The sequence below is a fragment of the Parastagonospora nodorum genome, assembly GCF_000146915.1.
Source record: "Parastagonospora nodorum SN15 chromosome Unknown scaffold_9, whole genome shotgun sequence".
NCBI lineage: Eukaryota > Fungi > Ascomycota > Dothideomycetes > Pleosporales > Phaeosphaeriaceae > Parastagonospora > Parastagonospora nodorum.
In genome coordinates, this window is record NW_001884557.1 from 322,723 (window position 1) to 344,937 (window position 22,215).

General features: G+C 52.5%; 9 protein-coding genes across 9 annotated transcripts; 2 read left to right on the forward strand and 7 right to left on the reverse strand.

Annotated features, from left to right (window-relative positions):
• Nucleotides 1–33: 33 nt before the first annotated feature.
• On the reverse strand, nt 34–1,541 carry SNOG_06219 (hypothetical protein; the record flags this gene model as incomplete). The annotated part of the gene is made up of 3 exons (XM_001796550.1): nt 34–1,026; nt 1,058–1,312; nt 1,362–1,541. 3 exons carry the CDS (start codon nt 1,539–1,541, stop codon nt 34–36), a joined length of 1,428 nt encoding a protein of 475 aa, XP_001796602.1.
• A 1,230-nt stretch (nt 1,542–2,771) lies between these two features.
• On the reverse strand, nt 2,772–5,996 carry SNOG_06220 (hypothetical protein; the record flags this gene model as incomplete). Its single annotated transcript, XM_001796551.1, has 4 exons — nt 2,772–2,819; nt 2,907–5,201; nt 5,286–5,663; nt 5,754–5,996. The coding sequence occupies 4 exons, from the start codon at nt 5,994–5,996 to the stop codon at nt 2,772–2,774; spliced, it is 2,964 nt and encodes a 987-aa protein (XP_001796603.1).
• A 2,028-nt stretch (nt 5,997–8,024) lies between these two features.
• Nucleotides 8,025–10,403, forward strand: SNOG_06222 (hypothetical protein; the record flags this gene model as incomplete). The annotated part of the gene is made up of 5 exons (XM_001796552.1): nt 8,025–8,457; nt 8,562–9,385; nt 9,906–9,945; nt 10,039–10,160; nt 10,218–10,403. 5 exons carry the CDS (start codon nt 8,025–8,027, stop codon nt 10,401–10,403), a joined length of 1,605 nt encoding a protein of 534 aa, XP_001796604.1.
• A 2,008-nt stretch (nt 10,404–12,411) lies between these two features.
• SNOG_06223 (hypothetical protein) lies at nt 12,412–13,430 on the forward strand (the record flags this gene model as incomplete). The annotated part of the gene is given in 2 exon segments (XM_001796553.1): nt 12,412–13,377; nt 13,395–13,430. 2 exon segments carry the CDS (start codon nt 12,412–12,414, stop codon nt 13,428–13,430), a joined length of 1,002 nt encoding a protein of 333 aa, XP_001796605.1.
• A 2,852-nt stretch (nt 13,431–16,282) lies between these two features.
• Nucleotides 16,283–17,545, reverse strand: SNOG_06224 (hypothetical protein; the record flags this gene model as incomplete). Its single annotated transcript, XM_001796554.1, has 1 exon — nt 16,283–17,545. The coding sequence occupies one exon, from the start codon at nt 17,543–17,545 to the stop codon at nt 16,283–16,285; it is 1,263 nt and encodes a 420-aa protein (XP_001796606.1).
• Nucleotides 17,546–18,583: 1,038 nt separating this feature from the next.
• Nucleotides 18,584–18,875, reverse strand: SNOG_06225 (hypothetical protein; the record flags this gene model as incomplete). Its single annotated transcript, XM_001796555.1, has 2 exons — nt 18,584–18,628; nt 18,786–18,875. The coding sequence occupies 2 exons, from the start codon at nt 18,873–18,875 to the stop codon at nt 18,584–18,586; spliced, it is 135 nt and encodes a 44-aa protein (XP_001796607.1).
• A 6-nt stretch (nt 18,876–18,881) lies between these two features.
• On the reverse strand, nt 18,882–19,301 carry SNOG_06226 (hypothetical protein; the record flags this gene model as incomplete). Its single annotated transcript, XM_001796556.1, has 2 exons — nt 18,882–19,072; nt 19,178–19,301. The coding sequence occupies 2 exons, from the start codon at nt 19,299–19,301 to the stop codon at nt 18,882–18,884; spliced, it is 315 nt and encodes a 104-aa protein (XP_001796608.1).
• Nucleotides 19,302–19,549: 248 nt separating this feature from the next.
• Nucleotides 19,550–20,020, reverse strand: SNOG_06227 (hypothetical protein; the record flags this gene model as incomplete). The annotated part of the gene is made up of 1 exon (XM_001796557.1): nt 19,550–20,020. The coding sequence occupies one exon, from the start codon at nt 20,018–20,020 to the stop codon at nt 19,550–19,552; it is 471 nt and encodes a 156-aa protein (XP_001796609.1).
• Nucleotides 20,021–20,747: 727 nt separating this feature from the next.
• On the reverse strand, nt 20,748–21,437 carry SNOG_06228 (hypothetical protein; the record flags this gene model as incomplete). Its single annotated transcript, XM_001796558.1, has 1 exon — nt 20,748–21,437. The coding sequence occupies one exon, from the start codon at nt 21,435–21,437 to the stop codon at nt 20,748–20,750; it is 690 nt and encodes a 229-aa protein (XP_001796610.1).
• Between the last annotated feature and the right edge of the window lie 778 nt (nt 21,438–22,215).

Below are 22,215 nucleotides of genomic sequence, written 5' to 3' on the forward strand. Positions count from 1 at the left end.
ATCCCATAACGCCCGTTCCCATGCCAGAAAAAGTCAAGCCTTCTTCTTCCCCTTCCTCCGCCCCTTTTTCACCTCGGCAACCTCCACCGTCCCGCCCTCAACCTCACCCTCCTCCAACCCCTCTCCCGCCTGCATCTCCCGCAACTTCTCCTGCCCGCTAATAAAGAAACTCAAATCGCGATTCTGCTCCTCCAGATCCTCCTTTTGCGCCTGAATCTGCTTGACCTTGATCTCCGCATCCTCGGCCTTCTTTTCCAAGTGCTTGATTCGCGCCATCAGACTCTCGTTGATGGTCTGTTCTTCTTTGTACTGCTTCATTAATTTCCTGGCGAGATCGCTGGACGCGGTGGATTTTTGCTTGTGGCGGTCAAGTTCCTTTTCGAGGGTGGAAATGGTGCGTGTCGCATCGTCATGCTGGGTCCTCAAGTGGTCGAATTTTTGGGACAGAGAAGCGACGGAGCGCGACGCTTCGTCAGCGGAAGACGCGGCTTTGGCGGCTTTGTCCACGGCGCGCTCGAGTTGTTCTTCAAAGTACGCGCGCTGGGATTCGAGCTGCGAGGTAAGCAGGTACGCATACTCCATGCCCATGTTATCCAGCTTCTCGCGGGGGACCGTATCATTAGCGTAGCCCGTCATGCCGCCTGCGTGCGTGGAGGCGGGCATGTCGACAAGCTTGCCGTCGGTTTTGTTCTGGATCAGGCGGTGCACGTAGCCGTCGCCGGCATAGTCCCAGACGTGCTGGGTGACGACGTCCATGGCGTAGGTGTGCGAGGTGGCTTCGTAGTGTGCAAAGGCGTGGGCCGAATCGTAGCGGCCGCAGCCTATGTTGCCGCAGATGAGGCAGATCCAGAGGTTTTCTGTTGAGCCGCATACGCTGCATTCGTTGTCGGGGGCTTCGCCGTCGGCGCCGCGGTTGGAGGTGAAAGGCATCGTTCTGGGTGTAGCGACATACGGGGCAGCCAGAGCCGCGCCACTTCTCCAGACAGGCGCAGTGGAAGACGTGTTGGCAGAGAATGGTGAGCAGACCTGTAGTCTCGTCCATGCGTTCGAGGCAAACGGGACACGTGGGGAGCTCGACGAGAGCGGGTGTGGGAGGTGCATGTGGCTTTGCTGTGAGGGAAGACGCCATGGAGGGTCCGTCGACAGGTGAGGAGACACCAGTCGCTGGTGGTATTGGAGCAGTCGACTGCTTAGGAGGGAGCTGGGGGCAAACGGGATCGTTGGTCAAGTCGGGGTACGAAGTAGGATCGCGGTTCGAGTCGCCGTTCTGGAAGTTGATGGATTTGACGAAGACGACATGGCAGTACTCGGGCTGTCGTTGTTAGCGAAAGCAAATGTCTAATAGAGAACCTATGTCTCACCTCCATGCTATTGAATGCCTTGCCATTCCACTCCTTCCTCCACTCCCTCGCCTGTCTCGCACTCCGGAACTTCATGAGCACCATGTATTTGTTTGCCCTGCTCGTCTTGATGAGGCGGAAGTGCGACACGTCTTCCCGCGTTCGCTCTCCCACAAAGCCCAAGAAGTCGGATGGCGTCATGTAGGATGGCACCGCCTCAAGATGCAAAGTGTAGTGCAGTCCTCCTCGTTGAAGTCCGTGGTAGCCCCCTCAACGTCCTCGTACAGGCCCGGCGTCTCTTGCCCATCGCGGTAGAGGTGCACCACACCCCAGCCGACCTCTGTATCCCTTAAATCAGAGGGAATAAATTTGCCCTTTGTCGCCAGACCACCCGAGTTCTGTGCTTGCGCGGCGTGTTTGAGCGACTTTGAGTGGACCCGAGTGAGCTCGTCGCCATTGCTCGCGCTCATATCGATGCTGAGAATGGATATGGCGTCGAACCGCCAATCTCTGTGGGCGAAGCTTTGTGTCCGCCTATGTCCGGGCCTTTTCGGCGGCTTGACTACAGGTACGGGGCTATCGTGGTGGTCGGATATGGACGGTCGCGTGAGGTGACTGAACCGGCGGGTCAGTGGCAGCCGTTCGCGGGGAGCAGGCAGCTGAGCAGCGTCCCTGCTCGATGACACCAGCTTATGGGAGCTATCGTCGACCTGTGGAGCCGGTAAGATTGACCCCCAGGAAGCCTTTCGATGTGCCGGGAGCTCAGAGGTAAAGATGTCTGTCTGCGGCGGCGGGGTGTACGCTGTGTTCGAAGACGAGCGAGAGGGATACAGCTCAAACGTGAGATGAAAGAAATACTCCGGCATTAGGGTTAGTCGAGTTTGGTGCACATGTCCAACGAATGCAAGGACGGAGAGTAGACTGTCGCTGCGAAGTGTGATAGCTTGATGTTTGCGAGCCAGAGCTGCGATCGCGTCTGCGGGGCCGGCGGGGCACCCCCGAGCTGCCGCCACTCCTCGCCTTCGTGTCAGCCACATTACGAGCACGAGGAGCAAAGAAAGGGCATCAGAATGATGTGTATGTATTCTCTCTATTCGTAATGCATGGCACGAACCCCCGGGGTCTCTATGCCTGAGTGTCCGCATAGTCGATGCTGGAAAACGCCGAAGCTATGCACCCTATCCTAACATAAACGCCTGTTCGCAGAAGTGGATATCCGGAAATTACAAGCCCGCAAACTGGGCTGATACAAAGAACACCTATCATGCCATCTCAGGAAACAATAAACTCGTCATGACATCGTGCCCGAAAAGAGCCGACTAAGGGGTATAGCTTTTGAACATGTTCGCAGTATGTGCAAGAAGGAAGGTGGTCAAACAAGCAGAGCTCACGCCTGGTCTGCGTCGGTCGGTTCTACGTCTGTAACATCCTCTATTTCGTGGCCACGGTGGTTGACCACGATGCGGCGACCTCGTTGCTCTAACGGAACGCCGTCACGGGAAGCGCCAAAATCAAGAACCTGGTGTCGTTAGTCGGACTCATATTTGAGATGGTACTATAGCTTACCTCGATATACGTCATGCTGTTTCGCTGTACAGCAGCGACGCATCGGCGCTCGTTGAACTTGACTTGCCACACTCCGCTGAGATCCGTCAATAGGTCTTTGACGAACTCGCCTGTGTTAACATTCCACATCTTCAGTGTACGGTCGGAGCCCGAGATGACCTTCTGGCCGTCGTGCTGGAAGCAAGTAATGGCGCCAGTGTGGGCACAAAGTCTACTCTTGCATTGGCCATTCTCTGGGTCCCAGATGCGTAGTGTGGAGTCTGCAGCGGCAGAGACTAGCCGCCCATGGCTTAGATCCAACAGGCCAACGAGAGAAGTGTGACCTTCAAGTGTGAATAGGCAGGCGCCTGTCTCCAAGGACCACACCTTGACCATGTTGTCCATAGACCCACTGATGCAACGATTACGGGCATGGTCCAGAACAACGCTGTAGACCTTCTGCGAGTGACCTTGAAGGCGATGTAGGACCTCCCCGGTTGAGATCTTCCATACTCGGACCGTGCAGTCGTAGCTGCCGCTGACAAGAGTGTCACCGTGGGCGGCAATGGCGCGGACGGAGTGGTGATGACCTGTGAGGGCTCGCACGAAGTAGGGGTTGTCGCTATCGTTCGAGGAAGCTACCGTTTGCATAACGCTGCGATCACCGGGCTTGGGCATTTTCCATACACGGAGGGTTGAATCTCGAGAACCAGTGATGATTAGCTCTTCCTTGGGCATCAGAATTGGCTGACCATCTATCGTCTCTCCGATCTGTGTTGGCTTGAGAATGACAAGACATCGAACGGTAGATGTGTGACCTTGGAAAACCTGTGTGCACTTGCCCTTCTCAATATCCCAGACTCGCACTGAGCGATCCGTTGAGCCCGACACCAAGGTATTGCCCTCATACTGCAAGGCCCAGACACCGCCCTCGTGGCCCTCGAGACGTTGACGTATAGCTCCGGTCTTGGTGTCGTAGACGTTGATATTAGTGTCGTCGCTTCCAGTCAAAATCTTGTCCGTGTCAAACTGTAAGCAAGTGACGACGTGTCGCTGGTGCGCACGGAATGCGATATGTTTTGGCTTCGTATCCTCTTCCATCCAGCTCTTTCGAATGAGGTGGTGTCGCTGGTATAAAGATTTGAAGAGATGCATGTTGCGCAAGCTGGGCAAGCCAACCCTTGGATCCGGGACGGCGGCTCGAGCTCGCTGGGCGTAGGCGTTGGGCCCGTTTTGTTTGTCTCCAGGCTGCGAATAGAGAGCAACTTGTGTCTTGGCAGAGGATAATCCCTTCTTGCGTAGCTTCTTGGAGATACCATGCTTGCTGCTTGCTTTCCTCTTTTGTCGGGTCGAGGAAGATCGCGTTATTGCCCCTTCGTGGTCATGAGCACTCCCTGAATGACTGACAGCAGAGAAGCCAACGTGTGCTTCGCTATCTGACCTTGAACCAATAGAGGTAGCTCGCAGATCACGCTCGTAGCTGTCTGGCAAATGGGGATATTGCCAGCCCCAGCCTTCCTGAACAGCACGCTCGAGCTCGCCATACGGCAGCTTGTAGCCATCCTTCTCGAAGAGATCTCTCCAAGCACCCTCGTGTGTATCGACAAGTCTGCGCCAGTATGTGGATACCTGGGCCGCACTGCACATGCTCTTGACATCCAGGTATGCGATGATCTCAAGACCCAGCTCCGCAGGTAGTGAAGCAATGAAGTCGCGCTTCAGGGCTGGGTTGACGACGTCGGCGACGAAGTGCAGGGTGGGCTTTGGGCAGCGCCTAAGCAGCTGATACATGACATACGACTTCATTTGCTCAGGTAGGGCGTCGAACGAATTCAGCATGCTAGGGATGCCCATGACAGTCGGCGTCAAGAGCTGTGGGTTGGGGCTGGCCACCTCGCCCACATCTGGTAGTTCGAGGTGATGTGATCCAGAAGGGAAGAGCGGGAAGTCCGCCAGTTCGCTTTGTGAGAGGTCCAGCCCTGAAACATCGTTGGGATCAAAGTCACCATCTGCACCCAAGAACGAGGCTCCACTCGTGCTTTGTTGAGCATTGGCGGCGGCAGTAATGGGAGACAAACTAGGGCTCGGAAGACTGGCGTCTTGTGCGGAACCAATATCAAGAGGTGTAAGTCGGGCTGACGAGAATGATTCATCGTCAGCGAAGGACACAGCTGGCTCCCTGTCAGACTCAGCGATAGGTGGTGTAGCAGCGACCCCAGGACCATGAAGCATGCTCGTGGGGAAAGATGGATCCGGCGACTGCCCACGGGGTGCAGATGAGCCAGACCTGACAGTCGAAGGGCCTGCAGCCGACTCCTGGAGTTGCCACCGTGGTGGTAATTGTGCCTGACTGGCTTGCTGGGAAGTGGACCTGTGGCCAATTCTCAAAGAAGGCCCTACTCTAGCTTTTGATGCCGCGGCTTTGCCTGCGAGTCCAAGATCGGTGTCAGGCGTCGCTGGGACTGGCTCGTCTAGGTCCTCTGGTGTGTAGTCACGCATCGTATCTTCACTCTTATCCTCGTGGACTGCTATGCGCGGCTTCTTGCTCCGTCGATGTAGGCTAGCCAGTTCAGCTGCTTCCTTTATTGATGGCACAGGTGGGGAATCCTCGGAAGATTCCCGCTTTCGACGTCCTGAAACTGCACGCAGATGCGGGTTGTGGGCGAAGGCTGGGCGGATAGCGCGATTCGGTGTTGCGAACACGGGGGGTCCTTTGAATGATTCCACCTTCTTCAGTGTGCCGTTGGCAGATCGGAGGGAGTTCTGGAGTTTGTTGTGCTGCGGAGTAGATAGTCAGTTACAGTAGTTCACAGGTCAGTCATCCCAACGTGGCTGGCACGCATATCCCTGGATTTGGCGAAAGCTTACCTCCTGCACTTTGTTTGACGCAGCGTCAGCCTCTTCGAAGCACGCGAGCTCTCCTCCCGCCTCAAAGTAGATCTTCCGTATCGACTCAGGTGCTTGTACGTGGGCGAGTGGGTATTCCTTGGGATCGCGTCCGCCAAGGCTTCCCGGGGCGTTCACGCACAAGGGCGGGAAAGTGGTTGTGGTTGTATATGTCGTGGTGACGACTGTCGTTTTGGTAGCGGGCGCAAAAGAGAACTGGCCCATGGTCGTATACGGATCGACCGCGTCATTATGCACCGATGTCGAACGCCCGTCAGGGCTGGGGCCTGAGGCAGCCGAGGCCATATCGTGAGGCGACTGACGAGGTAGATGAAGGGGCCGAGTCCTCTACAAACTCTTGCGGCTTGGAGATACCTATGCGCTATGTAGGCTGTCTGTCGTGTCCAAGCAGCAGAGCGGACCGGTTGCCGGGCGTGAATGTCGTGATGGGGTCGGGACCTCGAGAGGGAGGTGTGCTCGGTGAAGCGGCGGCACGCAGGGTCAAACGATCGCGTCTAGGCCGTGTGCATGGTTATGATCCCGTGACCGTGATGTGCAAGGACTCTCCGGGGTCGTGAGCGTGGCTGGTATCGTCGTGTACGTCCCTCGGTCTATCGCCGCTGACGACGGTGGAGGAAAGGAGATCCGTGGAGATGTCTGCCAGAGCGGTGAAACACAGGGACCAGGCCGTTGCACAACTCGAGGGCGCCGGGGCTCGCGAATAAAGGAAGGAACAGAGAGGGCGGCCGTAATATCGCGGGAGTGGTGTTGGAGGTGCTGAGTGCTGGCAGCGGGGACAAGAGTGGATTGAGGGCCAAGCATAGGCGAAAGGTAAGCGCGACCGAAGCCCTTGCTGCCTCGCCCCATGTTCCCTCCCAACCTTCTCATTTCATATTGCGCGACATACTGTACACATTGGCACGTTATATTTATTGCCTGTCTTTATTATAAACATTATGGAGCAGGCACCATGTTCAGATGCGTCTATTATGCGCATGCTGAAAATGCAGTCAAGCATCTCCTCTGTTCAAGCTCGAGCTTGAGTTGCATCGCTCGGGTTACCTTACAAAGTATTGCACGGCAGCCAGCCGTCACTCGGCACCACATCCAGCATTGATCCGCACGTCAACTCGATTCGATCCTGCGACGCCGTGAGGATTCTTCGCGAGCCGGCCGACAACATTGCCGCCGCCACCATCTTCTTTGTCTTAGCGTGGCTTATAAAGATTCTAGTCGGCGTGTTCTCTGAGTTGCGCTTCACGGACGGTAGTCGAGAACGCGGCATGCAGGACTTGTCAGCTGTTCGCTGACCGCAGATGTTGTTCTCCCAAGCACCAGATACCGCCACTCAACAAGACTTTTACCCATGCAGTAGTCTGTATGGAGCCCTCGTGATTGAGGACAGGTCTGGGTTTTCCCCTCAAATTTTGTGCATATCTGTAGCCAGGCAGTCCGATCGAGGATGAGAAGTATGGTAGGCTTTTCAGCCTTGTACAACACATGTTCATCTTGCGAGCTTGCGAAAGATGCATCAGTTGCTATGTGACATAGTGGCATTGTTCTCAAATAACCATTGTGCATTGCAGATGCTGTTTGACACGACAGGCTGTGCAAGCGACTCACCGTACTCACATTGGACACAAATTACAGCAGGATGAAGTTTCATAGAGCAAGGAGTCAGAGAGTCGTGTACTTCGACGAAGGTAGGTGACTTTCATCTTCCATCTGACTGTCATTTGGGCAGTGCGCTTCTGTAGCTTTCACACTCGCACACACTTCAACAGCCTTCTTCTCAACATCATGTAGTGTACAGCTCCAATAAGTAAAGCACTTCGATATGCATTGTAGGTGAGATTTGCAGCGGTAATTTCCACTCATCTGACCTGAGCCACGACGGACCCGGGGTACCTGCACCATCACCACCTTTTGCCATAACTGCCGCACTGCAGACCTCGCGCGGATCTCAGCCTCGTCTATCGGCACAATGCTTGAACGCTTCACTACTCATTCTTGTTACCGCGCGTCTGCTTCACATGTTGAGGTCGCGATGTGGTTGGCTCGCACCTGCCTTCCGATCTGAAGCCGACGTCACGATGGTCTGACCACAAACACTGAAGGAAGGCGCGTCCAGCTACGAAAAGAATTTCGTCTTCTCAAACACACTCGTTTCTACCTCACTTTCCAGGAGGACAGTCCCTTCTCCTACAACAATTGGCGCGCTTGCAAGTCACGAATTACAACTGCACATTCAGCATGCCACCCAAGTCGAAGCTGCCGAAGCAGGCAGCCAGGGATTCGAAACGCCGAACCAGGCTATCACAGGCTTCTACTGAGGCTGCACCAGTGAAGGATGCCACTGTGCGAGATACTTCGGCACAGGCCGCCACCGTTCAGACCGCTGCGGCAGCAGGATCTACTACAACGATGCTACAAGTGCTGCAGACCCAAGGACCCGAAACGACTGCTACTGCGCAAACTGTCACGGTGTCAACTAGCACTATGATTGTACAAACACTTACCCAAGCTTGTGCGAGTTCTCTAGCTAAGCTGCGTCACATGTTTGAAGACGACAACTACGAGGCGGCATATGTCGAGTTCGCAAAACCTTCGGACAAACAGAGTCTCGCCGATTCAGATGCCTCTCAAACGCAGCTGAAGAAGTTGCAGTACGAGACTCTTAAGAGGGGTGTGACAGAACGGGCCGATCGCTTATTAGACCTGTTGGTACGTCGTTCTCGGTTTTGAGTTGTGGATGCACGCTAACAAGCAAGTAGGAGGTGGGAGTCGCAGATGCAATTAAGCGAGGTTACCTGAAGACATTACGGTTCGCCATTGTAGAGCATTCGGCAGATCCGAGCGAGCGAGTAGAGGAGTGGGCTTTAAGCTTCCAGTACAGCAAGACCGACTCCGGCAACGGCCCGTTTGTCTCTGATATGAGCCTGCAAGAGAACATACATGGCAAGAGCATATCGATCAACCAGGCGAAGCGGAACTTGGGCCGCTTCATTTCAGATCTAGCACACGTCTGTACCGCATGTCTACCAGAACTTCCGCCTCTTGTCAAAATGTTTGTTGAGCTCGACTTCAACGAGACTAAACCTCCAGAGTACTGTCCTCCAGGATTCAGCAATTACGAGGCTGGCGCCACTCGTTTTGCGGATTCAGAGGAGTGGGAATGCCGGACAACGGCAGTAACCCGAATGCACGCTGGACATCACCATGTCGAGCTCGGACTGACCTACTTAGCTCCGAAAACTGAGGATGAACTTGATGCTGTACCCATGGGGATGCCATACACTAAGCATAGGCCTTCTACAGAAGCCTCGGAAGCCGCACACGCGAAGACAGCAGCGCTCTCGTCCTCAGGAACTTCATCTGCTCAACGGGTAGCAGCAGCGTTGCCAACTAATGTTCAGCCACCAGATACGGACAAGCAGGTGCCCAAACGAAGCGTTCCGGTCCGTAATGAGAAGCCTCAAAGTCAGCAGTTTCCCATCCAGAAAAGTTCAAGCAAGACTTTCGTCCCGGGGACTTCTTTTCCAGACGACAGTGTCAAGACGCTCGCCATACCCTCGTCATCCGACATGGAGATGAAGAAGAAGGTCACTAGCATGGTCAGTTTGTCGTTGTTTCGAACCGCATCATGCTTACCAGTTCATAGCTTCCCCCTACATTGAGAACCACGTATCTTCAAGAGACTCAGCCACGTGCAAGTGACGTCGTTGAGCCCGTCGTGGAGCCTCTGGTCTTTCGCCAATCGAAGAGGGATCAACTAGATATCGACCACATCGACAGACCGCATCACAATGATCACCAGAAAGTGGTAAAGCATGCTTCTTCAAGTGCATCGATGCTGCACATTCAATGTGCATGTGGATGTGCTACAACGGAAGACGACCTAGTAGGTATTCATTTGCGCCAAAAACTTAAAACCACTAACGCGTGTAGATTTGCTGCGAGTACTGCCGTACATATCAACACGTGCATTGCTGCGGGTATCATGGAGGAGACGACCACCGGATCCCTCACACGCACATCTGCTATTCCTGTCTCCTCGGAGGCGAATCGCCCCAAAATCTGAGATCCATGAGAGATCGAGCCATTCGTCGCCGCGTTGTGCATCTGCTTTCTCAGCATGGCTATGATGGTAAGGCACAGCTAGGCAAAGCCATAGGTAGGTTTCTTCCGCTAGCTCCACTTCGAACAGGACTGACGTTGACAGGTTGCACGGAACATGTTACTGCTAAAATAATCAAGCACCTCAAAGATAATGGCGTTATTGAGAATGTAGGGCGCAACAACACAGCAATTCGTCTAGAGGCCACTGTGAAAGCAAAGACGACAATCAACGAAATCTATTTCGACCCAACGCTTGGAATCACAGCTCATGTATGCTCACTCGTTCGATATGATTCGAGTATCACTAACGAATGCTTCACCATCTAGCTCGAAGGCTTGGACCCTATGTTCGCGGACATACCCACTCCAGGCACGCCTGTTCCGAAGACTCGCAAGCGACCTCACGAAGACTGCAACCACACTGACGGTCCTCAGAAGAAGACTTACAATGGAAGCGTGGTGTCTCACGCTATTCTAGGTGGTGACTTTGCTACGCCGAAGGCCAAGCGCTAAGACATTTCGTGGCCTTTGAAGATTGCGTGAAGACATGGCACCAATACACCACCATGTTCAACAATAGTTGATGACGGCATACGTTCTCTGACTGTCTCGTGTAGTGATGCTGAGCTCAAAAATTAAGGTTAACCATCACGCAAATACAATTTATTGAAAATGGAAGTTTCTCTCCTTCTGCATGCCACTGCGTTCGAACACGTAGACGCAGAGCAAAGCACTACGGTACTGCGTCATGTCTGCTTTCATGTCGTGTGACAGAAGATCGCTGCAGGTGCTGAAGTGTAAGTTTGATGAGGCTTCTAAGAAAAGCATTTGACAATGTCCACAATGCTCGCAAGGAGACTAGACAGCTACACAAGCGTCGTAGGGAGACGGCAACGCTGTGAAATTATGCAAAAGCATACGGTTGTCCAAGATTGCAGTCGATAGGAGCACGCACCAAGATCAACTCCACGATCTTGAGAATCAGCGGGCGGTAAGGGGTCCCACAGTAACGATTTACAGCGCCCAGTCCAAGACCTAGGCACTGACGATGCTGATCGCGCCATACATGCTTTGCTATGCCGCACACCTGAAACACAAAGATCACGCGGACTGGTTTGCTGCTCTGCGCTGTGGCTTGGACTCAGTTGCTGTGTTTATGAACACGAAGCGTGCTCCCAACGGAACGGCGGTGACGGCGTGCTGCCTGTGTGACGTCGCTTCTGTGTTGGTGTCGGGAGAAATTAGGATGGGAACACAGTCATGCACTGCAGTTTCCAGTGCAGCAACGGACGGACGTGATGAAGTCGTCTCACAGAGATCCACAAAGTCACCTAAGCGAACTCTTGCATGTCCCTATTCCTGCGCCATCCTCCCAGCCTGATGTTTGCGGCTGCATTTGCCTTAGGTGGGTGGTCCGGCAGACAAGCATGACACGCTTGGATGATTTCAGGGGGGGCCATACATCGACGCCGGCTCGCAGATCTTGGCCTGAACCGAGCTTTCATATGGCCCAGGTTGGCGATAACCACGGCGATTGACGAGTCGGATGAAAGCACATGAGCGGAAGGCGAGCAGGAACCTGGGGACTACACTTGCTGGCTATCATACGACGTCGTCGCTATGTCTCCAGGGCTCCACTCCTTTTCGCAGACCTGGCATTCATTATTACAGTGTACAAGTTGCGCAGCTTGCTGCATGCACTTCGTCCTTAGCGCCTTGCCGAACCTCGCTGCAGGAACGGGAAGCCGGCGCGAGCAATACTAATAGCTTGGAGACCGGGCCCTCAGCCGAACCTGGAGCACCTGGACTTTGTGGTTCCTCTCCAGCACGAGTGATCTCAACACATCGTCTACGACAGCTCTCTTCCCGAAACCTCGCTCGCACATGTACCGCCAGCACCAGCACTGCGGCAGCACGGATAGCGCTCTCTCGACGCACTCACGGCTCAATGCGGGCAAAAGAGAAAGCTTGAAAGCCTACCGGTATCGCGCAACCCGTACGTTGCTTTTGATTCTAGACCGAGTCGCGGACGCCAACCGGCAGCAAGCCACCAATTGTCTCTAACCACGCCCGTCTTTCTTCATTGATCATGGTCCGGAACCATGGGAAGTTCTCCTTTCCTATGCCGGGGCGCAAACAAAAGAAGCCTACCAGAGACGACGCCGCCAGCTCGACGCCCTCGATACCCTCTGCGCCCGAATGGCCTTCACGCCTTGACGACTCGTCCAGTAAGGCACACCGAGTGCTGGGAACTTCCGAACCAATGTTCCGCTCGAAGTCGAAGCAATCGGTCCCGGCGAGCCCCGGATACATGTCCATTACAGTATCCGAGGCAAGCTATGGGTCGCGCCACGACGATAAACGATCCGCTGCAGAATACGACACGCACCTTACGAGACCCGACATCTCCAGACGCCCATCATCGAACGTGATGGGGCACGCATACAGTGGGGAAGGCAGGCGCGGATCTGATTACAGTGTCGCTAGCCGTCGACTGCACCCGCAGACCTCAAACTCGACTATGCGCTCGCACTACGATGCAAAGAGCTCGCCGTTATCCATCTCGCAGCAGACATCCGATTCCGCCGTGCGCGACATGGCATTGAGGAGAGGAAAGCCTCAAGTCGTCGTCCCAGATTACAACAGCAATGGCTACATTGTTAGTCCCGTGTCACCAGTCATTCAAGAAGAGGCGAGAAGAAAGGACATGCGCAAAAGCAAACCTGCACGTTTGGATCTCTCAAAGCTCTTTCCAAAGCCGAGAGGCGGCGAGGGGTCAAACCACTCTCGAGCGCTGCTCTCCCCCGCGAAGATGGTCAACTCACCGGCAGCCCTGTCAATAACCTCCGAGTATCAGTTTCCAAGACCTATGACCAGAGATCCAACGCCAAACCCGCAGAGTCAAGTCAAACCGAAGAAGTTGCAGAGGAAACAGCAGTCAGCTCCAGAAACTCCTACCTCGCCTGTGCGAATGCATAAGCGCGATGAATATGACAACGCTAAGATTAACGTACGCAGACCTCCCAAGGGCGTACAACATTGGTTTGATGCGCTCGACGAGGATAGCGATGAAGCAACAGAAGGCACTGAGCAAAGTCATGCTGTGGGAGCTGGTCGTCCATATGACCATGCTGTGCATCCCTATAAGGCATCCCTCGATCAAGTCGTCTCAAGAGGTTCGACGCAGCAAGCATCACGTTCACACTACCTGGCACCAGCAGGCAGCCGTGACACTTTTTCGCATGAAGATTTGGTTGATGTCACGCGCCTCACTTCACCAAGCCAGTATTCCTTACAGTCCACGAAGACAAAAGAGTCTGCCCTGTCGAAGCCCAACCTCCAAGACTCCAGTGTCCTATCTTTCTCATCATCGGAAGATGAGGGCGACAACGCTCGCGCTACGCAACGCACGGTACCAGTCCGCAAGAGCCTAGACATGAACGATGATTCAGGAGAAATTGTTATTGGGCAAGCTCAAGCTTACGAAGTACGATCACAGCGAAGGCCTTCCGCCCCGTGGAGCATGCGATCATCAACTAGTGCAGCCACGATCGAAGTTATGTACACACCTGAGCCACCGTTCACGCCACTGCAATACCCAAGGACAAGCAGTTATAGCGGAAGCAAACGATCCAGCCACACGAGGCAGCCGTCTGTCATTCACGAAGATGACGACTATCGCCCGTGGACAGCTGTGAACATGTCCCGTTCGCCTCCGGCCCGCAGTGTCCGCAGCACACGTACGTCGACAAGCGAGCCCAGGGCCGGATCGGATACTACACATAAGTTCATGGCGGTGACAGCTGAAGAGGAAGCCTTGTTGGAGCTGATGCGTAAGAAGCGCGCAGCAATGGGATTGACGCCTGTTCCACCAGCAAACCAAGGTGTACAAGAAACGGACAGGCGACAGTTGTCCCCAGCTGGAGACTCGCGAGGACATCCTCGCACATCGGGATTCCTAGCCGAGGCCAGTCCCGTCCGTGTGGTAGAGCACAAGGCTACGAGGAAATCATCGGTACCAGCACCGTCGCCACTGCAGGCTCCACCTCGAGGCAGACCTCTAAAAGCTCATTACGATGCTAGCATCGGTCAAAGTCAGTTGCGCGACAGTTCAGTGGCAAGCGATGCCTGGTCAGAACAACTTAGGTCGCCCGCAAGTCGGGAGACTCTGTCTCATCATTTGCTCACTCCAGCTGTATTCTCGCCATTAGACCCATTCCCGCAGTATTCGCCGATTCTTACTGCAAGCATAATCTCGCCGGCCACAACCGAACATGCTTCGCCTCTTCCTTCGCCCATAACCCCTGGACTTCGTGCTTACGAGGAGGAACTCAATGTCAAGGTTGCTAACAGCGACACGAGCAACGACATTGATGAGAGTTCATCTGGGCCTCGACGTTCTACAGGACCGCGCAAAGTCTCGAAGCTCATCCCACGAAGGGTCGGCACATCGTCGTCGCAGAACAGCTTCTAGTGGCGCCGATGTTTCCTTCCCGGTACCGCCAACCCACGGGCTTACTGACCTCGCTCCCGTCTCGGAAGGCTCATCTCGAGCAACAAGCATCATCGAACCTACATTCCCAAGACTCCAATCGAAAAGCTCAAAGCGCTCAAGCGGCCTCACGTTGCTGACGAGCGGTAACTCAAGGAACCGACAAAGCAGCATCAACTCAAGCCACTCGCAAGCATCGTGTTACTCGCAAACCTCAAGTTATATTACCGGCGCCGAGCAAAAGTCTCATCCTCACCGACAAATCACCCGCCAGAGCAGCGCAAGCAGCATGAGCGTTACTAGCACCGTCAAGAGCAAAAGAAGCAGCGTCAGCGACGACGTCCTGGCCGCTTGGAACTCGCTCGGCGGCACATATTAACGTCCGCCTCTCACACACCTCGACTTCTCCTTTTGTCTACGAAACATGTCATCTACGCATCTCCTACCTCCGCATCTCTTCTCGGCGGTCTGATACCCAGGATAACTACCGCTTTCCTTTCTTCTACTCGCACCATGTTGTACAACACCTCTGGCGCATCGATATCAGTCTTATAATCACTTTGTAACAAAAGTTTCACGTGCGCACGAATTAATCTTCGGTTTGTTTCCTTTGTCAGATCGCAAGTCTCGGTTTTGCTTTTTTCAGTATGATTTATACCTAGGTATCGGACATTTAAGGTTCTCTTTTATTCACAGTGGGATAGGGCGGGATGGGATTGAGGTGACGACACCTCAGGGAATTTAGGATGGGGTATCTTTTGGGTTGAATTAATTATTCTGGGATTGGGTAGGGCGGCGAAATGGGAAATGCCGAAGTGGTCAATTTCTTTTGGGCCACAATGGCAAAGTGTTGGGGCTTGTATGAATACACACCATTCAAACACTTTTTACACCTTATTGATCGCTTTTCCATGATCGTTGCAGACTTTTTCCACTCTTGATGCTGTCCTCCATCTTCCCCGTTTTCCCTTATCCGCGCAGGCCTCATGCAAGGGAGTTGCAGTCCCAGTACCGCGTTCCTTTCAATGTTACTCAGCAGCGCGTGGCGTGCTGGGATCGGGACGTGTCATCTGGGGATGCATGTCAAAGGCAGGGTAAAGGGGTGCATGGCATTTATGTTGTACAGATATGGAGCGGGTGGGTCGTGGTGGGCGCTTGGGATGGGGCGTTTATCCGCCAATGGGTTGGAAGTCGAGGGTCTGGATGGAGATAACCGCTGGTAATGGTACGGAATTTGGGGATTTAGGGGCGTGTGTTTGTGGCGCAAGGGACGGTGGAGTATTGAGGCTTTGCAAAATGGTTTCTTGGTCGTGTGAGTGTGGTTTGGTCATTGTGGTTGTTGAGGTGTCGGGGGTTTTCACGACGATTCATTAGGAGTACATCGAGTTTTGAAAAGATGGTACCGATTTGGGTATGTCTATTAATTGCATGTATTTAGAGCAATACCGACTGGCATTGTCTGGGATAAGCTGCGTTATATGAGACGGATCGTGTCTACACAAGGTATCGCGGTCAAACAATATTGACCTCGAGATCAAGGGTATCATCTTCAGTTCTCCTCGCCCTCTTTCTCTTGTTGCAGCCGCGACTGTTCACTGCGCCATCGAGCTTCGTAAGCGGCTAAGACTTGTTAGTGCATTGTAATCGCAATTGGGAGAAAGTGTACTCACCTTGCCACAAGGCAAATTTCGAAGGCACATGGTCCTCCAGCTCGTCATACTTGAAGTCGTCCGAGTCGTCGAAAGCCAGAACTGAGCACGCGGCGCCGAAAATTATGTATCTCACTTCTTCGTGCCATCGATTTCGTCTATTCGTTGCACAGGACTGTGAGCAAGAGCAAGGCGGTGGCCTATCGTAGTGCAGTCAGTACTGGTAAGCTATTAGGAAAGAATCAGGATACTTACAGTAAGTCGGCTGGAGCCTGCAAAAGAGCCTGCATAGCAGCTTCCTGGTTATGACCGTGGCTCAACCTTCTACGCTCGCTGTCGAAGATATTTTCCCACTTTTTCTTTGATGCAGTCTTGACGTAACCTACAAGCTTGACTGTGGGGATCCATGCGACAAAGGGGAAAGCAAAAGTGCAGACCATGTCTACGGCGTTGACTTGACAGCAGTCTAGAGCGCCATTATCTTCCCAACCTCTGGACCAAGGATTACCGTCACTGCCGTCATGCGGGCTGCGGAAGCGCATCTCTAAGTGTCGAAGATTAGGAAGACCGGTTTTCGAGATATATAGACCCGATGATGAGCTTTCATCAATAGAGATCCTGGGGTTGACTGTAACGCCGAAGAAGCGGAACCATGACTTGAGCTTGAAGTTCAATTGGATCTTGCCGAGACAATTGAACTGTGTCATTGAATCAACACTCAAATCAACAATCGTAAGGAAGATCTGCTCGTTGTTGAAACACTTCAGTGAGCTGTTCCAAGCAGCCGGCAGTGCCTCTTCGTATATCTGCCAGCAAGTCTGCAGCAATGCCAGGTTGGGAGAAACATCTTCTCGCACCTCAGGTACGGAGTCTTCGGGATACACATCTGAGGATATCAGCTTGCGAGAGTACCCAGCGCCGAGCACCATGGATACGATCTCTCCATTGTCCGGTTCGTAGAGGGGCATTGGGTGTACTTCCTTCCCAAGTGCGTACCCATATACCATATTGCGAATTTCTGAAGGCAAGTCCAAGAGTCGGAATCGCTTGCCGTTTAGCTTCCACCACTTCCGCTGTGCACCGAAGCCGATTTTGCCTACGAGATCTTCCTGGGCGTGGCGCTTTGATATCAGCCATTTCCTCATCTCTAGCCAGTCTTTACCGATCTTGATATATACCGCGTCTTTATGCAATCTGCCAGTGAGGGTGTGCACACAGACTTGAGCAGTGATGGGAAACTCCTCCCTATACGGGATATCATCCATCAGAAAAGTGTACAGCTTGGCATCGTAGTACGGGTAGTAAGGGTTTATCGGCCAGAACGGGGCCGTCTCGTTCGAATTGTGAACACGGATATTGGCAGACGCGAATCCAATGTCCTGATGGCCCAGCTCTCGAATAATCCGGATGATTTGGCGGATGACTGGGTCGAACTGCGACGGTGGTGGCTGGAATTTGTATTTGCCTCGAGTCTTTAGTTTATCATCAGGTGGTGGTTGGAGCGCGACAGTCATGTAGCGGTTCAGGTACTCTCCCCCTTTATGCCTTGCATCTTGGCGGAGATGTCGGATACGAGTCTCTAGATAAGGCATCGTTTTAGAGGCCGGTCGTTAGAAGAGTTGTATAGGGCTTGCAAAATGTGCAGCAAGGGAGTTGAGGCTACTCGAGGTTGAGTTAACTTTTGTGTTGTGATAATCAGTGAGGTTCCAGGTTCCAGAGGGAATATATAGGCATGAGTCAGTCCCGAATGGGGCCATCAAAAGTGTAGTCTCCACGGTCACCTAGTTACTAGTGTGACATTGATAGCAGGGCGGAAGGCCCGTGAACCTTTTCACCGAACTGTGAAAAGGTTCCAACAGCCTATATGAGAACGATACTGCGGGTTGTCCTCCCAGTTCTTAAACAATTCACTACCAAACTTTGTTGATTGTTTTAGATCTGTCAAAACTAGACTAAGTGCGATTGTGTGAAAATGAGACGGCATACGCGGAGTGCCGTCGCTTGATCTGGTTTGCGTCTTGAGCGCCCAACAGAAGAAGCGACATAATTCTCCCAGGCTTCTAGTTCTTAATGCGTGAATGAACATGTAGCTACCAGTGCTTGTATAGAAAATTAGCATCATAAAGAGTCATCCACTTGTCAGAATGGATCAAAGTGGTGTAGTTGCTTTTCTCTTTCTTTAACATTAGTGATTTCCAAGACTATCAATTCGGTGCTACCCCTATCACTTGGAATGTTGGCATCGAAAACTACCTAGGTACGATGTAAAGTATAGACATGCTGGAGTAATGAAAAAGAGTCACGGTTGTATTGATACATACAGAACGTCATTTTTCATCTAGCTCATGTCCTTTCCCTTAATTCCATGAAATAGACTAGAAGGCAACTGCCATGATATAACTTGATCTACTGGTGAGCCGCATCACTAATGTCGTTTAGGCCAGCTTGTCCAATCCACCATGTTGCATCGACCGGTTCAATCATCTTCAAAGTGAAATGCTTCCTCCTTGTCATACCCATTTCTACTCGGGGCATTGCGGATGACCCGTGACTTACGCGTAGCCTGACAAGGCTTGCGACATGAACAAGGAGGAGGGCTTTGGAAGGTTAGCATGGTTTTAAAAGCATGCTGGCGGGCTTGTCAACTTACAGCATAGCGAAGGGCGTAGCGAAGATTTGCAGCTGCTCTTTGCTATGATCGAAAACGTTCGCCTTTGTCGTCTTCGAGAATACCAGGAGGTCATCTCACTTCACCTTCGGGTCCTTCTTGATGACACCCTCAAGTGTCACTTTGCGTATGTCCTCAACAAAAGGCCAGGCAAAGGTCTCGATCCAGTCCACCATGGTGCGCTAGCTGCAGACGTGAGGACCGGTAATAAAGCGACTACCCCAAGGGCTGGCGTTCCATCCGTCGTCCGGGCTACAAAACCAGATCTGAAGATCAACAAGATCTGGCATAGTCGCCAGCAAATAACCTCGAGACTGCGTTGTGTCTATATCTGGGTCTGGGGACTGCTGAACACCGAAGAACTGAAACCAGCCTTCCATTGTGAAGTCAAGAATCACCTTACGGAGCCAGTTCGAGTAAGGGATTTTGCGAATACCCAGAATCGAGGTGAGGTGATAAGGATCAAACAAGTACTTACGCGTGTCTTGCCAGCCTGCTTGTAGCGCCTCATCTTTGTCCTGCTTGCTGACTTGTAGAATCGCTAGGTTCGGTTTGTACGCCGTGTACCCAACAATTGTGTGCTCATCCGATGCAAATGGCATCTTGTGACGATGAAACTCATTCGGCTTCGGAAGTCCCAAGCCCCAGTCCACAGAGGGTGTCTGGCAAACATTGTCGACTTTGCGCACGGGGTACAAGTAAGGACCAAGAGTGCGCTCGAATATCTAAGACGGAGCTCGACGGGAAGATCCATAAGTCTGAACTTCTTGCCGTTGAGCTTGTACCACTTGTATTGTGCTACATAGCCTGCCTTACCAACCACACCCTCGGGATGTCGCTTTGAAAGGAGCTACTGGCGGAACTCCAACGACTTTTCGCCAATCTTAATGTAGAGCGCGTCCTTGTGCAAGTTTCCGATGAGGGTATATACGCAGATCCAGGCGCTGATAGGAAACTCCTCTCTGCAAGGAAAGTCGTCCATGAGGAAGGTATACAACTTTGCGTCGTAAACTGGGCACATCGGATCGATGATGGGCCAGAAGGGTCGTGCATCTGTAGTGGCATGTACACGGATGTGGGCGGCAGCGAAGTGAATATCCTCTCTATTCAGTTGCCGGATGACGATTTTCATCATGTGGATAATTGGGTCATTCTGATGTATCATCGGCCGGAAATTTGCGCCTTTGCCGTTGTCAAGTAAAAGTAGCTTATAGTCTGGTGGAGGATGGATCGCTACAGTGAAAAACCGATTGAGATATTCACCGCCGCCGCGTTTTGCAGCTGAGCGGAGATGCCGGATCGGAGTGTCTAACTGAGGCATCGTGAAAGAGTCAGACGGTAGAGACCGTGTATTTGGACGACAGTGCCTTGCTTGTGGTACGAACCAGAACTAGCCGTGAAATATACATAAGAGAAGCCCACGCTACTTTCTGCCAAGGGTGTAGGCGGAAAGGTCACGTGGAAACGAGGGTGTTATGACGAGGCAAAGATTCAGATTTGTGACGGGAGCTCGGCTACTGTCAGAGCGTGGCTGACGATATATGTTATTCTGCACAGCATAATCAATCATTGAGATTGATCATTGTTACCTTTTTAGCATGGCTGGCGCAGTGGGTGCAGACCTGTGTCCTGACAGCTACGGAGTCTTTCACGACTATTTCGAGAGCTCTGGCACAAAACAAGAGCGACAGATCGTTTGCTCGAGAATCAAGCGCTTTCGGTACACGAGATTGTCCAAGATCGCAAATATTGTTGGAGAATTGCTACCTCGATCGCGTTCTTCCACGATTGCTTACGCTCAAGCGCAAACCAACACCATTCTTCTTCTGGAGCACCCATGTTTGATCATATCTTTCTTCATACAATGCTTAGATTAGAGCTGCGTAATCTAGTCAGAAACGTAACTCTAGATATAAACACAGCATTTCAAGTAACGATCGCGGCAGGCATTGCCCTTTGAGATTCGACTGGTGACATGGAAAAGAGGACCAGAAAAAGGCAAGGGATAATCTACCCGCTCTTCATGTCCACGTCTAGGGAGCGAGCTATCATGCGGCCTTCCGGAAGAGCCGCTTTCCTACCTTCACCACATGCGCCGCCTCAACTACATGTCCTCCATTTCTCTTCACCTCATCGATGAGTAGCGCACTGACCACCATGCCCTGTCCCAACGTCGCCTCGCTCAAAATCGCCAGTGCCGGTAGCAGATTCTCCTCCCAAATCTCCCCATACGGCATGAACATGCCCTGAAACCCCAGGACTGCATCGAGCGGCAGGTGCCAAGTCTCCTCTTCGATGACCTCCAAACAAGCTTCGAAGGACGGCGAAAAGCCGCTGGCAAGTCGATCCTCAATCTCGGTCCGGGATAGGGTAAGGTACACCTTGTCTTTTTCCAGCTTCGCAATGTACTCTCTCTTTTTCTCCGTCTCGAGCGTCATCCAAGCTTTTTCCGCGGCGCCGGGCTGCACAACCAGGACGTCCCTGACTGACTCAGCGAGTGGGCGCTCGAAGTAACATGTCGCAATAAGGAGCGTTCGCCCCGCTTCTACGTCCCTGAAATCATCGACAGGTTCGCGCTTGAGATTGTATGGCCAGGATTTGTCAATGCCGAGGACTTTGCTGATCGTCTTAAGGATCGTGCTGTAGGATTGAGACGGCTTGAGAATGAATTGTTCGACAGTTTTGTCAACGGATGGCGCGTATAGCCTGATGATCCGGATTTGGGTGTTGGGCGCCATGTTGGTAGTAAGTTTAAGGGATCATGGAGTCGGACGGAGGGGTGGGGTTACCCAGAAGTGGAGGAAGCGCCGAGGCTAGTTCCACGGTGAGAGAAAGAGCAATGGATATGCAGGTGGGCTGCCACGATGTGAAAGGGCAAGCTCTTGGCGTGTCATACCGCGTTTGTAGCAAGTTCTCGAACGTGAGATCTGTTAGCTATGATGTTTGTGCGCTAGCTCCATCTCGTAGACCACATGCATCTGGGCACTATGAAGCTGCCACTATTCTCCCGACTACATCTCTCAACGTCTCAAATTAAATCTTATGACCATCTGCACTGTTTCGAAATAATCCGCAACGAGAATAATTGATTCTGCGTATAACATTTCCAAATAAATGATACCTGGGTTGAAATGAGCGGCCGGAGCGTGTCCGTAAAACTGAAGTGTCAAAAAAAAAGCCCCTAGCCATCGATGTCATACTTCATACATGCAGATTTCTGCCGGCATGATCTTTGTATAAACCAGAGCAGGACAATATAAAACAGATCATTCCTCACATCTTCTTCTACATCAACATTCGCCATGTACTGGAATTCAAAAGATTAAAAGGCATCATTGATGTGTAGTGGAGCTCTCGTAACAATACTGGATCGGCACCGCATGTGTGTTTCCGCGTCTTGCAGGAGGTCCGGTTCAAGTGAGCGGGAGAAACATCTTTGCGATTTCATGGTGACAATGATTACCATCATGGAACGTTGAAAGACAGCATGGAAGCGGTAGAAGTCTTGATATTGCC